This window comes from Ylistrum balloti, unplaced genomic scaffold (assembly GCF_031769215.1).
Source record: "Ylistrum balloti isolate Yb309-2 unplaced genomic scaffold, AGI_CSIRO_Ybal_v1 Utg369668, whole genome shotgun sequence".
Classification (NCBI taxonomy): Eukaryota; Metazoa; Mollusca; class Bivalvia; order Pectinida; family Pectinidae; genus Ylistrum; species Ylistrum balloti.
Genome location: NW_026781915.1, coordinates 1,901,691 through 1,916,610, shown reverse-complemented (window position 1 = coordinate 1,916,610; position 14,920 = coordinate 1,901,691). Strand labels below are relative to the sequence as shown.

Sequence of the window (14,920 nt, the reverse complement as noted above, 5' to 3'; positions counted from 1 at the left end):
ATCCTAGCAGACTTTGGTTCAAATCCTAGCAGAGGCATCAAAATAGATAATCACATCTGTTACACATGCCTTTAGGAGGCTGTGACTTTGAAGGAAGCAGTCAATGTAGACATGCTATGCATAGTACAGGATTGTTAACTGACTTCAGATGTTGTTTTGAAAAGTGAAATAATCAGTTATAATTGTGAGTAAGTAACTTGTCTTCAGATTGCCATGCATATTGACGACATGTATTTCACTTTGTAATTAAGTGCATTCATTGCTATACATATGCTATACAACACTTAAACAAATCTTAACTCAATAGAGATTCTTGTTCTTGGCTTAATATTGTTAAGTAATTAATCACAATGGGCACCTGTTGAAATGTTTGATTTCAACTTTCAGTTTCTCTAGTAGTGTTGATTTTGTGCCACTGTATATGGAGGATCCCCCTGGCAGACCTGGATCCCCACCGACAATACATCAACTTCCTCTACCATTTGATATTTTGTCACTGTTGTCACGCAGTCAGCAGGCAGAACTCCTGGTGTCAACCTTTAGAATTGGTTAGTCTGATTATGGGGGTAGGAGCAATGCACAATATATATGCAGTGGAATTAAATTTAATAAATACTACTTCTGTAATCTAAAATATCTACTTATTTCCTGATTGGGAGAGGTGATTTTAAGTAGATTAGAGAAGTTTTAGCTAAATGTAGATACTTCTGTCTTATCAAGTACCACTATAGTCAGTTTATAAACAATAGCATGAAAAAGCGTGTTTCTTTATATACCAAGACAAATGGACTATTCTTTTTCTGTTCACCTTGCCTAAAGGGGAGTTAAAAAATGTGAACCTAATGACCATTTGAAGATTAATATTTTTGGTTGTAAATATTTTTTTTTACTGTAACAATTGTAGCAAATCCCAAAGAAGATGAGATCCAGAGAGATATCAAAGGCTCTAACAACCTCTTCTTCAACCTCATGTTTGAAAAACTGAAGGAAACCACTCAAAGGGAGGTGATCATGTCTACAAAAGATAGTTTCAGGTTTTTGCATTTGCTAAAGGAAAGAAAAAGGGACACTACCACTCACCCCTTTCCTTTCTCATTTGAGGATGACCTTGATCAACTTCTTGAAGATCAGGTTGCTGACCGTGGTGTCCTAAAGGAACTTGTAGCTGAACATAAGAGACTCTATAACATGCGAATTAGGAGGAAATATCCTCAGTGGCGATGTTTTGTGAGAGCTTCCAGTAACACAAGGATGTTTTTGACATTCCTTCCTGCATCCTTTGATGACCTCTTGAAGCTGAATGACCTTGAGGAAATTGTGAAATCTAAATCAAGTTCTATGTGTGAGGATGGTTTCAAAGATGGCAGTTTGGGGAGGAATGCAAAACTGAAGGCAGACTTTCTAACTCCTGTGACATCGCTTGGGGAAAAGTTTGTGTCTGATTCTGACTCAAACACCATTGTAGACAGACCTGAGGGGTCAGAAGCCCAAATCTCAGGGACAGACAAGGATGTTGAGGTGGATGAACAGACAGAACTGGAGAACTTGGAGAGAGAGGATACAGTGACGGACCTACCAGGGGAGATGGAGGAGGAGAGTAACAAAGAAAATAAATATTTGACCTGTGTTGTACCCATGTATGTCTATGAATGTTACCTCAACAATGTTACAGACTCACTCATCAATCCTTGGACATTTGAACTGGCTGCAGATATCTTTGAGGACTGTACATTTCAAACAAAAGGTGAAAGTTTAGATACGCCTGGAGGTAGAGGACATTTCTTTCGTTTTCCATCATTTGACCGTGACTCGACACCTGGTAGTGATGATAAGGATGACTATGAAACACTTCACCAGATCCTACGCTGCAGTCAGTCTCAGGAGCGAAGGATGACTGAGAGCTCAGTAGATGGCACTGAGGACCTGAAAATTCACTGCACTTTCCTCTCTGAAGTCTACTCTAGCTGTTTTGTCAATGGTAAGGATGTTAAGGGAAAAATGTCAAATTGAATTTTTTTTTTTAATGTCCATATCTTTACATACAATTTTAACATGCTTATAGCCATGAGACTTCAGTATAATATTTGTTACTTAAGTATGCAAATAAGGTGTACTTTTTTGACCTAAGTGATGAGGAGGTATACCTAAAACAATCGTGTTCTTGATTCATGTTAATTTTTGTCACGCCACAAGAGATGGGTGTAAGTAAGATTGAGAATTTATTTCTTCATTGGAATTGGGGCCACATCATCAGACTAGAAATAAAATATATTTTGGAAAAAAGATGAATTTAATTCTGTACACACTTTCAGTAAACAGTATACTTTTTGAAGCGTGCCTTTGGTTCATTCAATATGAATCAGAATTTTTTTTCTGAATTTCTATGTTCAGGTATGAAGAAATATTTGGCACTATAATTATCTAAAGAAAATATTTTCCCAGGTGTATTCCAGAGTCTACAGCATGGTTACTTCATGGCGCCTGAGGATATAGACTCTGTCATTTACAATATGTGTACAGAATCTTTTCCCTTGGAGACTGACATCACCACATTCCTCCTCGCATCATGTCGACACTTTCGCCAGATTGTAGAGTCTGCTCAAGAGGAACGAAACAAAGAGCAGGATAAAGGGACAGAAACTACAAACAAACGCTCATCTGTTAGGTTTATGGAAAATCTAGATGAAACTGATGGGTAAGTTCTCATGCTTAATGTCGGTTAAGCTCTCACACTTAATGTCAGCTTCATTAAGGGATATGATCAAGGAAAATCTGTTTTGAAGATCAGGTAGAAGATAGCTTAGTTTCTCCTAATGTCTTTCACCAATTAACTTAAGTATTAATAGATAATCAAAATTACTGCTATGAGGAATCTTAGTGTGACAGGATTCTTTCTTTGGTTCTTTGCTTCAAGGAGTTATGCCCCTTTAATTGATATTCTCGTATAAAGTTGTAATAGCAGAATGTGTTAAGTTAATCTTTAGCTTACATTTTTAGATATTGCTTGTTTTTACATAGAAATACAAGCAGTTGTTATAATACTACTGATACTTTGACAGAAGTGACTCAGGTATCAAACCAGTACCTTCCATCCTACAACTGCCCACTGCCTTAGTAAAACTGCAGACTCAACCTGCTAGTCGATGTGAGTACCAGGATGGTCTTCACAGTCTCATCCGACGCAAGTTCACTGATATCACACAGAAATGGTTCCAGCTTGTGCCCAACTATCCTAACTACTACTTCTACTGTCCGGAATCTGTACCACAGGACAGCTCCGTGAGTATGCTTAAATATACATGAGGGTTTCATTTCTAGAACCAAAAATGATTTCACATCTAAATATATCATTCTTCCATTTCTTCTGGAATTATATTTCAGTTGAAGGATAACACTATTTGTAATTGAATGTATTTTATAATGATTTTTCTTTCTTGCCCTTTTTGTGATATATATATGTATCAGTTAAACATTGATTTACTTATTCTAGTAAAATATTAAACTTGTTTCATTCTCACTACAAGTTATTAAGTATATAACAAGTTATAGGGATCTGACATCAGTACAATTTTATATTTCTGTTGGTCAGGTGTTAAAACAAGATCAACCATGTTTCGCTAATTTCATACAGTGCATTTTCACCTTAAAATGGTTGTTGTATTAATATATTTCTTATAGTATGCTTAATTGAATTGGAGTTATGGTATGGAGTTTCTTTTGGTTTTAGTTGGAATCTGGTGAAACAGATGAGAAAGACATGGATGAACAAGTTGATACTGGACCAACTATAGGTGAGTGAATCTTCTGTAATCAACTGTATTTGTGATAGACTGACCCATAATTCCCCCCAAGACCTTTCTTATCTCTTGTCAGAATTCTGTTACAGTGATTGCCATTTATAAAACAGGTTCTTTTTAATAATATTTAGAAGTAATAGAATTATTGGTTATATTCAGGTTATTTTGAACTTTAAATACACTACTGGGAATAGTTCAGAAACAGATGAGTCCATGTTGATTACAACTGATGACTGTTATTTTTCTTACCTAATGGACCATAACTTGACCCTTACCCATATTGTACCGTACATTTATGTTGAACTTGACCCATTTTCTGACATTCAAATTGACCTTGAAACATTTTCAGACTTTTTATTTATGACGACCTTGGCATTTTTTCAGTCATGTGGTATGTATTTCTGACCTTTACCTTTTTCAGACCTTGTTCCATGTATTAATGATCTTGGCCTTTTTCAGATTTAGTGCGATCTGTTGATGATGGTCTAGGGATAACAGAGAGAGAAGATGGGTACCAGCTTGTATATAAGAAAAATGAAGATGCTGATCACAGTTCAATGGCCACCACACTGGACTCGGATGAGTCGTTTGCCTCTGAGGTTGATTTGTGCCCTGAACTGGCAGATGATGATGTTAGCAACAACTCTGGTCCCCTCTTTGTGTACTTCACCTGTACAGTAAAGAGTCGTATGCAGTACAAGGATGTATCAGTTCAGACCCTCATCCCATGTTTGGGTATGTACCACTGAATTTCTCATTTTGATGAGTAAAGAAGTGTACCCTCTGATCTACATCTATTATTGAAATAAATGTCACATAATTTGATGTTTTGTTTTTAGGATATCAATCTTATTTTGTTGTATAGATGAAATTTTGATAGCTGAGGAGAAGGAACAGTCAACACGAGACCCTATGGAGTTACAATTGGGTGACCTAAAGATAACATTCGATCTACACTGTCTAACACTTCAGTCTGACTCAGACATGCAAAACAAGCCCGAATTCCAGAGGATGTTGTCCAACTCAAGTGAAGCTGATTCTCCACCCCCTAGCTCAGAGACAGGGGCCTCAGGCTCAGTACAAGTGTGAGTGGTCAAGATCATTCTTAAAACTTGAGTGACCCCCAATTTTCTACCTCTCTTCCCCCTCACCCAGTTCTCAGAGTTGGGGGGGGGTCATCTGACTCAGGTCATGTGTAAGTATCAGAAATAGTTTAAAGCTGGATTGATGCTGATTTTACCACCCCCTGTGTACTTACACCACTTTTCAGCATGTGTTTAGGATCTTGAAGTGAGCTTCCATATGTCTTTGTCAAACATAATGAATGTTGTCCACACTCTTTCAGTTCACTATGATTTATTCACAAGTAAACCCAGGGGTTTACACATACAATCTGACTCAAATTAGGCATATGAACTTATTACAAGACCTTTATAAACTGTTTATTATAACCTGGTGTGGGGTTGTTGCCAGATTGATAAGTATACTGTCTACTAAAGGTCAGTTATCGGATGGCGCAGTGGTTAATGCACTAGCCTTTTACCTAGTCGTCTGGGGTTCGATTCCCGGAAGGGAGGTGAAAAGGTAAGGGGTCACCTGCCCGACCACATTGGTTTGCCATGGGTACTCTGGTTTCCTCCTACAATAAGACCCCTCGTGAGCTTACATGTGGGCCCCTAAGAATGATTAGTATAAGTTGAAATAACTTGTTTTACAATTGTTGTAAAATAAATAAAGTTTATAAATTATCTCAAACTCAGTACAAGTGTATTAGAAGTCAAAAATATTGATACTAATTATCAACGTTCCTGTTCATTACAATGCACAGGTTTTCTAGACCATTGTCTTGTTAAATGTCAAGAGGAAGTGTTAATTATCATAATTTGTTATACAAAGAACTAGCTATAAAACATTTGCTTAAAGTTTCCTTTTTGATATCCACAGTAATGTTGGACAACTACAGGATCCTATAGCTCATCTCCCCAAACTACAGCAACATGCTGTCCACAAGTGTAAGGAGGAGGTAGGTGTGATGATATAGTTGTATTTTATAGAGAGCTTTTATCTTTTATAGGATTTTATATTTATTTAAACTATGATGGTTCGAGCATCAAATAGGCAGTTCTATGATAAAAGTAATTTCCTCTTCATTGATTTTAGATTGAATGGCTGCTAAAGGATGAGATTGTCTCAGCTCTACGTCACCTGCAGCCAGTCAAGACAGACGCCCTCCAATTTGTCACAGAACATGTCAGGCTGTCTGCAGAAATGGGCAAACCAAATTGTGCTACCGAGAAAATCAAACTGAGTTTTGTGTATGGATCAGGACTTAGTTTGCTTAAGTTTAAAGAGGTTTGTAGATTCTTATGAAGAATATTTACTTTAGCATCCCCTTATTATTTTCTGTTTTCTCCTGTACTACAAAGAATTTTCAGCTAAAGTTTTTTCCTTTTCCGTTTTTTGAAACTCTAGTAGTTTTATCACATTTTCAAAGTGTATCTAAATCATGGATAAGATATTCAGGTTTTTGAGTGGTGAAGTGAAATTTAGATTTTCAGATGCTTAGAATATGGAAGACATTTAGTGATCATTCCAAATCTGTTTTGCTCTTCACATCTATCATATCTGAAAGTGTTTCAAGAATATCCTTATTTGGTAACACTGGAGAAAAAAATGGCTCCGTCTTGGATTAGGAGTATCTTAGAAAAAGTGAAAAAAAATAATTTTAAAAGTTTCATTCTTATAATTGTGATATGAGTATGTCTTTTGTTTAAAGGTTGAATTGAGTGTAACATGTTTGCTACTTTGTGTTTTTATTGATTGATAATTCACTGTAGGAGTTTGAAAGACTGAGTTACCTTGGTTACCGCTTGATGAAAGAAGAGGACTACTACTATGTTGTCAGAGGAAGAACAATGACAAATCTGAGTCATGCTAAAGCTTTGAATACAGCTTTAGTGGAATTGAGTCGTGAAGGAACTCCAGCTAAACAAAACAACCAACTTAAGGCAGATATTTTCCAGACGAACAACCCAGATTCACCAGAGGTTCTCACAACATATGTATCACCTCTGTTCCTAACGCCTGAGGATCCTAGAAGGGCCTCACTTGAAGTGGAGTCACCACTAGGTGGGGGTTCTTCCAACATGAGTGGCAGTGATGGAATAAAAGACCTTGAAACTCAGGAAGGTGGAACCATTCCTGAAGGAGCTGGCAAAGGTGGTAAAAAACGTCAATATCGGTCACGCTTTCCTGACAAGATGGAACTGCATTTCAACCGTGACCGTCATGTTGACTTTCCACGAACTCCTCTAACTCCACCTGTGAAGTCTGATAAGCGGAGTATGAGTTTAGGCGAGGAGATTGGACAGGTTGTTCTTAAAAAATCCTCTAGTTTTGCAGGCTTCCTTACAGAAGATTCTGTTGAATCCTTTAAAAGACAAGACTCTATGACTGCTTTGTCCATTTCACCAATTAAAGGTGTTTCTGGGACCCCTCAGTTACCATCACTTGGACGCCTGCGGCATTCCTCGGCTCCGTCTGGGCAGGGCACACCTATGAGTAAACACTCCACACTACCTCAGACACCATCCTGGATTTCTTCAAGAGGCAGTTACACAGATATTGGTGAGGAATAATGGAGATTTAAGTACAGTTGTCAAATACAATTTCAGATCTTCTTCCAAATAGGTTTCCCTAGCATTAGGTGGTACTCAGTCAAATATGAATTGTGTATCAAACACCAAGTAAATGTTCACATATTGTTGTTGCTATTTTTCCATACTGAATGAACAAAATGTTTAAGATGCAAACACATCAATGAAAATTTATGAATTTTCTAGAGTGCTATATCTGTCTCATGCTGTTACAGCATAAGAGTTTTAGTCTGGTGTAGATGTCCGAATTATCAGTTTCAATCTGATTTTCATGCACTTTTGAACTAAAATTTCAATGCAATTCTGTATTTAGTATACTTGTTTTAGAGAGAGGTAACAGCCACTCAGTACATAGAACATTACAGTCTTGTCTGACAATGTCCTTAATTAGTTGATTGTTCTGTCAGGTTATGAGGGTGATTCGAGCGACACAGATGATGATAATGCAGCATACAGTGACCTTAGTGGGAGACAACAACCAGTTCCAAAGTTCTGGTTACTGATGCAGGTTGGGGAGGATGGAGTGGACATCTACTTTCATGCAAGGTCTGCTTCAAGTTTCTGCTGAGTGATATATATTTCACTGTATCTTACTTGTACTACATGTAGTCCATCCGGAAGAATTTATCAGTCTTTGTGTTGTGTTGCCCGTTTAATGGTAAGTATAATATTTATGCATAGAAAAGCAAAGTTATGTTTCCTTTCAAATCCCATTTAATTATTTTAGGCAAGTATAACACATAGCTTCATTCTGTTTGTCATTGTGATAGTTATGTTGAATTCAGTGGAATGTCACATTGTCAAGAGACTGATTATAAACTGATACTAATCACAGAGAAACTGGCAAGGAGGACAATGAAGAGAAGATAGAACAACGCATGCTACTCAGTTACTTTCGGAGCAGCATCGAAAATTTGTGTCGACGTGTCAATCAGAAGATGCTCCTCAATGATCTGTATGAGAGTCGGACTTGTGACCCACTCCTTGTGCCTGAGGCTGATGAAGAGGTCTCATGGAATCTGGACAAGCATGTCAATACAGGCCATAGACACCTAGACTCATCTGATGGTCAGTAAAAAGCTTGCATCCGGTAGTTCAATACCAAATGTAATGAATAAACAGATACAATAGGGTAAAATTAGAGTTATAAGGGAAAAAAAACCGTCTATATTCTATGTCAAGCAAAATATTTATATAGTGTCTAGAATATTGAAGTAAGAAAAAAAATGACATTTGATAGAGATTTTTGTTCCATTTTAGTAGATTAGTATATTGTAAAATTCAATAAATAAATTGTACTTTGAAGAACATCACAATGAATAGATCGAAATAGAATATTGTATTAACCAACTTTGAATTATTGTTAGTCCCTGACACAGTCTCTTGAAGAAAGACAAGTTAGCAGTATTTATCAGTCAAGTTTGAATAGAAATGTTGATGTCTAGTGTGGAGTTTGACAAAGCATGTGACTTTGGGGGCTTTCCTGGATACTTATTACCTACCTGTTACAGCCTCCGAGGCAGATGAGGAGGAGGATCAACACAAGGTAAAACCTTACCTAGCGGCCACTTACGACCTGCGACATGAGGCTGGATACTTCAACTGTGACTGTGTCCTCACACACCAGTTCATTATCAATCCGCGACTCAAAATGGGTGCTGCAGGCTCCAAGGAATCCAGAGGTTTGTGCATTTTACATAGAGTTGTATTGATCTGTATAATAATTCAATTTTCTTACTTAAGTTTTATTAGGTGAAGTGGTGAATTTTTACATTATTTCATTCAACAGGCATGAAGGCACTTCGGAGTGTCCTGAACAAGTTCTCTGTGATTAACAGGAAAAACATGTTTGTTGTCAAAAATCAGCATGGGTCCCAGGCTGTCTTTTATCTTAAGTAAGTGACCATTCCAGGTGTTGGATCAGAACATCATTGAAAAATGAAAGCTTTTGGGTTTGAATCACTTTCATAGATAAATTAAGTACAGATAAGTAGGAACAAATATTTATCTTTGATTCATTGTCACAAATTTTTTTTTTTCATTTATCTACCGTAAATTTTCGCGTATAGTTCGCACTTTTTCAAGCTAAAACTGTCGTGTCTAAAAGGGGGTGCACATTATACGCAGGAACATGCCATTCTTGGGGCTATCATTCCTGAGTTCTGCGTCCACCATATTGGATTACCTCCCTTCACATAGTTATATGTAAAAGTCGTTTTGATTCTCTGTTTAGATTAAAAGAAGTTGGAGCACTTTTCAGACAGACTTCCACTATCAGTTCTGAAGATATATCTCTTGCTGGTGAGTGTTGTACATGTTAAAACCAGTGTAATTTATCAGCTGCTTTCCCTAGAACCTCCACTTCATGACACTGTAATCATTTAATGTTCTTTTTTACGGGATGACAGGAGCAATTAGAGGCAATGCACAGGGTAGATATACTGTATGACTCCTTGGTTTGGAGGAACTGTTGTTCTCAAAGTAGTAACTGCAATGTTATCTTTTAACACCAAACAGAATACTCCTAAATTTTAACTGTAAACTGGATGTAATAGTATGGAATTGTTCTGTATAAACCAGTTAATATCTGGCTTATCTATATGTATACTGAATTGAAAAAAAAAAATCAAGAAGGTTGTTTCACTCTTTTAAAAATATAAACACTTCACTTTTTCATTTATAAATCATTTACAATCTATAATGTTTTAAAATGGTATTTTCCAGATTCTGCATCTTCTGCCATGTTTTCTAGTAGAAGAGACGACCAGGTGAGTTAAAGTCAGAAACATTGGTTAATACAAAGAGATGAGTAATAATTAGGCACAACTATATATAAAGCTTTTGATACTATAGTCACTTTAGATTTGTAATTACATGTTCTAGTCGTAGATGGCCATACCTTGTTTACAGAATTATAAATAACCTGTCTTGAAGAGCAAACAGTACCAGAGTATAATACATTAGTACAGGTGTAAATACAACCCTTCTTAGTGACATGCCATCTTTTCAATGTGAATAATAACCAACAAAATGCAATCTTCTATTGATCTATATTTGGAAACATACAGAATGGTAATTATATAAATTACAGCTCTTACATGAATAAATAAAATAAAAGCATGATAGTTGTACACTTACACTATAATATCTATGTGACAAAGTTAACAAAGACCACACAGGCGGAGGGTATATTATCATTCTGTATTTATGTGCGACTGATGTTGATAATGACCATGCAAGTTATGTCCTCAGTCTGCGTTTATGTGCGACTGATGTTGATAATGACCATGCAGGTTATGTCCTCAGTCTGTGTTTATGTGCGACTGATGTTGATAATGACCATGCAGGTTATGTCCTCAGTCTGCGTTTATGTGCGACTGATGTTGATAATGACCATGCAGGTTATGTCCTCAGTCTGTGTTTATGTGCGACTGATGTTGACAATGACCATACAGGTTATGTCCTTAGTCTGTGTTTATGTGCGACTGATGTTGACAATGATCATACAGGTTATGTCCTCAGTCTGCGTTTATGTGCGACTGATGTTGATAATGACCATACAGGTTATGTCCTCAGTCTGTGTTTATGTGCGACTGATGTTGACAATGACCATACAGGTTATGTCCTTAGTCTGTGTTTATGTGCGACTGATGTTGACAATGATCATACAGGGTATATCATCAGTCTGTATTTATGTATGACTGATGTTGATAATGACCATACAGGTTATGTCCTCAGTCTGTGTTTATGTGCGACTGATGTTGACAATGACCATTCAGGTTATGTCCTCAGTCTGTATTTATGTATGACTGATGTTGACAATGACCATACAGGGTATATCATCAGTCTGTATTTATGTATGACTGATGTTGACAATGACTGTACATGTTATGTCCTCAGTCTTTGTTTATGTGCGACTGATGTTGACTATGATCATACAGGGTATGCTGGTAGCAGAGAAGGACTGTGACTCTGTCTCACTGACTTCAGTAGGCAGCGCGTCTCAAAGGCCATGTCAAGACTATGTTGAATTACTGGTTCATGGAATTGAGGAAGCAGGTAAGTCATTCAACAAGAATCTAGCCCCAATCTTGTAAGATAATGTATCAAAACATATAATACATACTGATAATACAGATTATATATATCCAAATTATGAAGTTATCCTTATACACTCTATAAAACATATTTGGGTATAACATAAGAGTTAAATTTTCATTATACTGTGCTTACATTGTAAATGGCTAGCAAATACAAACTTTATTTTAGGTGAAACTAGTATCAGTTAAAATGTTTTTTTCATAGATATTTGTGCTGTATAGATGCTACAGTAAAATGGTGAAACTACAACTTAGTTACCACATAAAAAATAGTCAATAATCAACACAGGTATTTTTAAGATATTTTCTCGTAGAATGTTTTTCAGTAGTTGCATTTTATTCAACAGGTCCTGACATCAAAGTAGATTTGATTTCAATGTTGCAAAAGCGTCTAGATGATGCAGTCCTCGAAATGATCTCATTACAACTCAGTCGTAACCCAGTCAGCAAACTTTCTCCGGGAGATGTTCATGTAAGTACTGCTTTGTCCTAGCCCTGTTAGCAAACTTTCCATGGAGATGTTCATACGAGTGCTGCTAAGTCTTAATCCTGTCATCAGTATTCTCCTTGTGTGTATTTGTTAGTGGGATTGATTGTTGTTACATATGTAATATGGCTCGGATAGGTAAATAGGTAAGGCTGATAATAAATGAAATTTCTTTTTGTGTTTAGTTTATCCAGAAGCCAGGTGTGGATGCAAGTAAGACATTACACCTGACTTTACCCTCCAGTGTGGGTGTTCATCTGTCTGCGCTCTTATACTATCTCAAACAGAACCTCCTCCAGTTCTGTCACATGCCCAATTATGCTGACAACAGACTGGAGAACCGTTTCCAGGTGAGATGTAATTTTTAATCCATGAAACTTAATTCCAGTGACCAAGCTGATAATGAAATAGAGAATGTACTATGTTACTTAACTCATATGAACAATTTCCCACACTATGTAATTGTATGGTTAAGATATTCATTTTTCTTTTTGAAGAAAATTAACAATTATTATGAAGATTTTGGATTTACAGGTAAAGATTTTAGATTTACAGGTAAAGATGTTTTCCCCCAAAACGATTTCAATATTGTTTACTTTTGCTTTTGCACAGAGCTTGGTGGATAATAGATGGCAGGTGGTAGAAGAAGGAAATATGTTTATCTACATCAGGCCACATGCCCTTGGAGGCAGAGGTCAGTATATTTATTGTAGAGAGACACATGTTTATCTACATCAGGCCACATGCCCTTGAAGGCAGAGGTCAGTATATTTATTGTAGAGAGACACATGTTTATCTACATCAGGCCACATGCCCTTGAAGGCAGAGGTCAGTATATTTATTGTAGAGAGACACATGTTTTTCTACATCAGGCCACATGCCCTTGGAGGCAGAGGTCAGTATATTTATTGTAGAGAGACACATGTTTATCTACATCAGGCCACATGCCCTTGAAGGCAGAGGTCAGTATATTTATTGTAGAGAGACACATGTTTTTCTATATCAGGCCACATGCCCTTGAAGGCAGAGGTCAGTATATTTATTGTAGAGAGACACATGTTTTTCTACATCAGGCCACATGCCCTTGGAGGCAGAGGTCAGTATATCTACATCAGGCCACATGCCCTTGAAGGCAGAGGTCAGTATATTTATTGTAGAGAGACACATGTTTTTCTACATCAGGCCACATGCCCTTGGAGGCAGAGGTCAGTATATTTATTGTAGAGAGACACATGTTTATCTACATCAGGCCACATGCCCTTGAAGGCAGAGGTCAGTATATTTATTGTAGAGAGACACATGTTTTTCTACATCAGGCCACATGCCCTTGAAGGCAGAGGTCAGTATATTTATTGTAGAGAGACACATGTTTTTCTACATCAGGCCACATGCCCTTGGAGGCAGAGGTCAGTATATTTATTGTAGAGAGACACATGTTTTTCTACATCAGGCCACATGCCCTTGAAGGCAGAGATCAGTATATTTATTGTAGAGAGACACATGTTTTTCTACATCAGGCCACATGCCCTTGGAGGCAGAGGTCAGTATATTTATTGTAGAGAGACACATGTTTATCTACATCAGGCCACATGCCCTTGAAGGCAGAGGTCAGTATATTTATTGTAGAGAGACACATGTTTATCTACATCAGGCCACATGCCCTTGAAGGCAGAGGTCAGTATATTTATTGTAGAGAGACACATGTTTATCTACATCAGGCCACATGCCCTTGAAGGCAGAGGTCAGTATATTTATTGTAGAGAGACACATGTTTTTCTACATCAGGCCACATGCCCTTGAAGGCAGAGGTCAGTATATTTATTGTAGAGAGACACATGTTTTTCTACATCAGGCCACATGCCCTTGGAGGCAGAGGTCAGTATATTTATTGTAGAGAGACACATGTTTATTTACATTTGTCCCCTCACCCTGGAAGGCATAGGACAGGGAGACACATATGTATCTACATCAAGTCTCTCACCAAGGGAGGCAGAGGTCGGTACATATATCATAGAGAGACACATGTTTATCTACATCAGTCCTCACACTCCAGGAGGCAGAGGAGAGTATATACTGTAGAGAGACACAAGTTTATCTATATCAGTCCTCACACCCTTGGAGGCAGAGGACAGTATATACTGTAGAGAGACACAAGTTTATCTATATCAGTCCTCACACCCTTGGAGGCAGAGGACAGTATATACTGTAGAGAGACATGAGTTTATCTACATCAGGCCCCATGCACTGAGTGGCAGAGGTCAGGTTATACAGGAGGCAGAGGTCAACAACAACACAGGAAGTTCTATCCATGCCCAGACAAGCCATGTACATGTCATGCTTTAAAACATACAACATATATCCCCATCTTTAGTCATGACAAGTGATGCTCATATTTATGTGCTGTCCATACATTCAGTTGTATCATATATTCAATGATAGAAAAGATTGGGAAAAAAATTGATGAATCCTTAATGATGTTTTAGGTATTGCCTGCATTAGCCTTTCCTTAGTGAATCACAATGGTTCCCAGGTCCGGGTACTAACCAGTCCAAAACCTTCTCGACTTGGCTGCACCAAAATCAATCACCCAGAAGACTTTGATGCCTACACACATACAGAGCTGTACACTGCCTTGCCCAGTGACAAGCTAGGTAATACAAGTCATATTATGTATAATTGTCTGCCTTTTGTTGATTTGATCTGACAATGTTTTATATATATTTAAACAGAGGTGTTACTTACAACCATAAATGTTTAAGTTATGTATGTTAGTCTTTATATTTAAGATCTAAGCAATAAATTCTATATTGTTATTGATGAGTTGATCCATGTAGCAGGCTGTTTTACAAATCTATCTTTTTTGGCAGGAACAATTTGTTG

At 37.3% G+C, this 14,920-nt stretch overlaps 1 protein-coding gene across 1 annotated transcript in view; it reads left to right on the top strand.

The window, feature by feature from the left end:
• Nucleotides 1–14,920, top strand: part of LOC132561330 (KICSTOR complex protein SZT2-like) — an 80,042-nt gene that overhangs the window by 47,533 nt on the left and 17,589 nt on the right. The window contains exons 21-42 of the mRNA XM_060226056.1: nucleotides 388–548; nucleotides 905–1,135; nucleotides 1,205–1,978; nucleotides 2,443–2,695; nucleotides 3,060–3,279; nucleotides 3,728–3,791; nucleotides 4,257–4,532; nucleotides 4,663–4,882; nucleotides 5,742–5,820; nucleotides 5,958–6,149; nucleotides 6,635–7,424; nucleotides 7,861–7,999; nucleotides 8,289–8,521; nucleotides 8,965–9,135; nucleotides 9,243–9,348; nucleotides 9,687–9,754; nucleotides 10,178–10,221; nucleotides 11,395–11,512; nucleotides 11,901–12,025; nucleotides 12,226–12,390; nucleotides 12,653–12,734; nucleotides 14,524–14,691. Coding sequence (XP_060082039.1) covers nucleotides 388–548; nucleotides 905–1,135; nucleotides 1,205–1,978; nucleotides 2,443–2,695; nucleotides 3,060–3,279; nucleotides 3,728–3,791; nucleotides 4,257–4,532; nucleotides 4,663–4,882; nucleotides 5,742–5,820; nucleotides 5,958–6,149; nucleotides 6,635–7,424; nucleotides 7,861–7,999; nucleotides 8,289–8,521; nucleotides 8,965–9,135; nucleotides 9,243–9,348; nucleotides 9,687–9,754; nucleotides 10,178–10,221; nucleotides 11,395–11,512; nucleotides 11,901–12,025; nucleotides 12,226–12,390; nucleotides 12,653–12,734; nucleotides 14,524–14,691 — 4,679 coding nt within the window. The remainder of the gene's footprint in view (nucleotides 1–387; nucleotides 549–904; nucleotides 1,136–1,204; nucleotides 1,979–2,442; nucleotides 2,696–3,059; nucleotides 3,280–3,727; nucleotides 3,792–4,256; nucleotides 4,533–4,662; nucleotides 4,883–5,741; nucleotides 5,821–5,957; nucleotides 6,150–6,634; nucleotides 7,425–7,860; nucleotides 8,000–8,288; nucleotides 8,522–8,964; nucleotides 9,136–9,242; nucleotides 9,349–9,686; nucleotides 9,755–10,177; nucleotides 10,222–11,394; nucleotides 11,513–11,900; nucleotides 12,026–12,225; nucleotides 12,391–12,652; nucleotides 12,735–14,523; nucleotides 14,692–14,920) is intronic.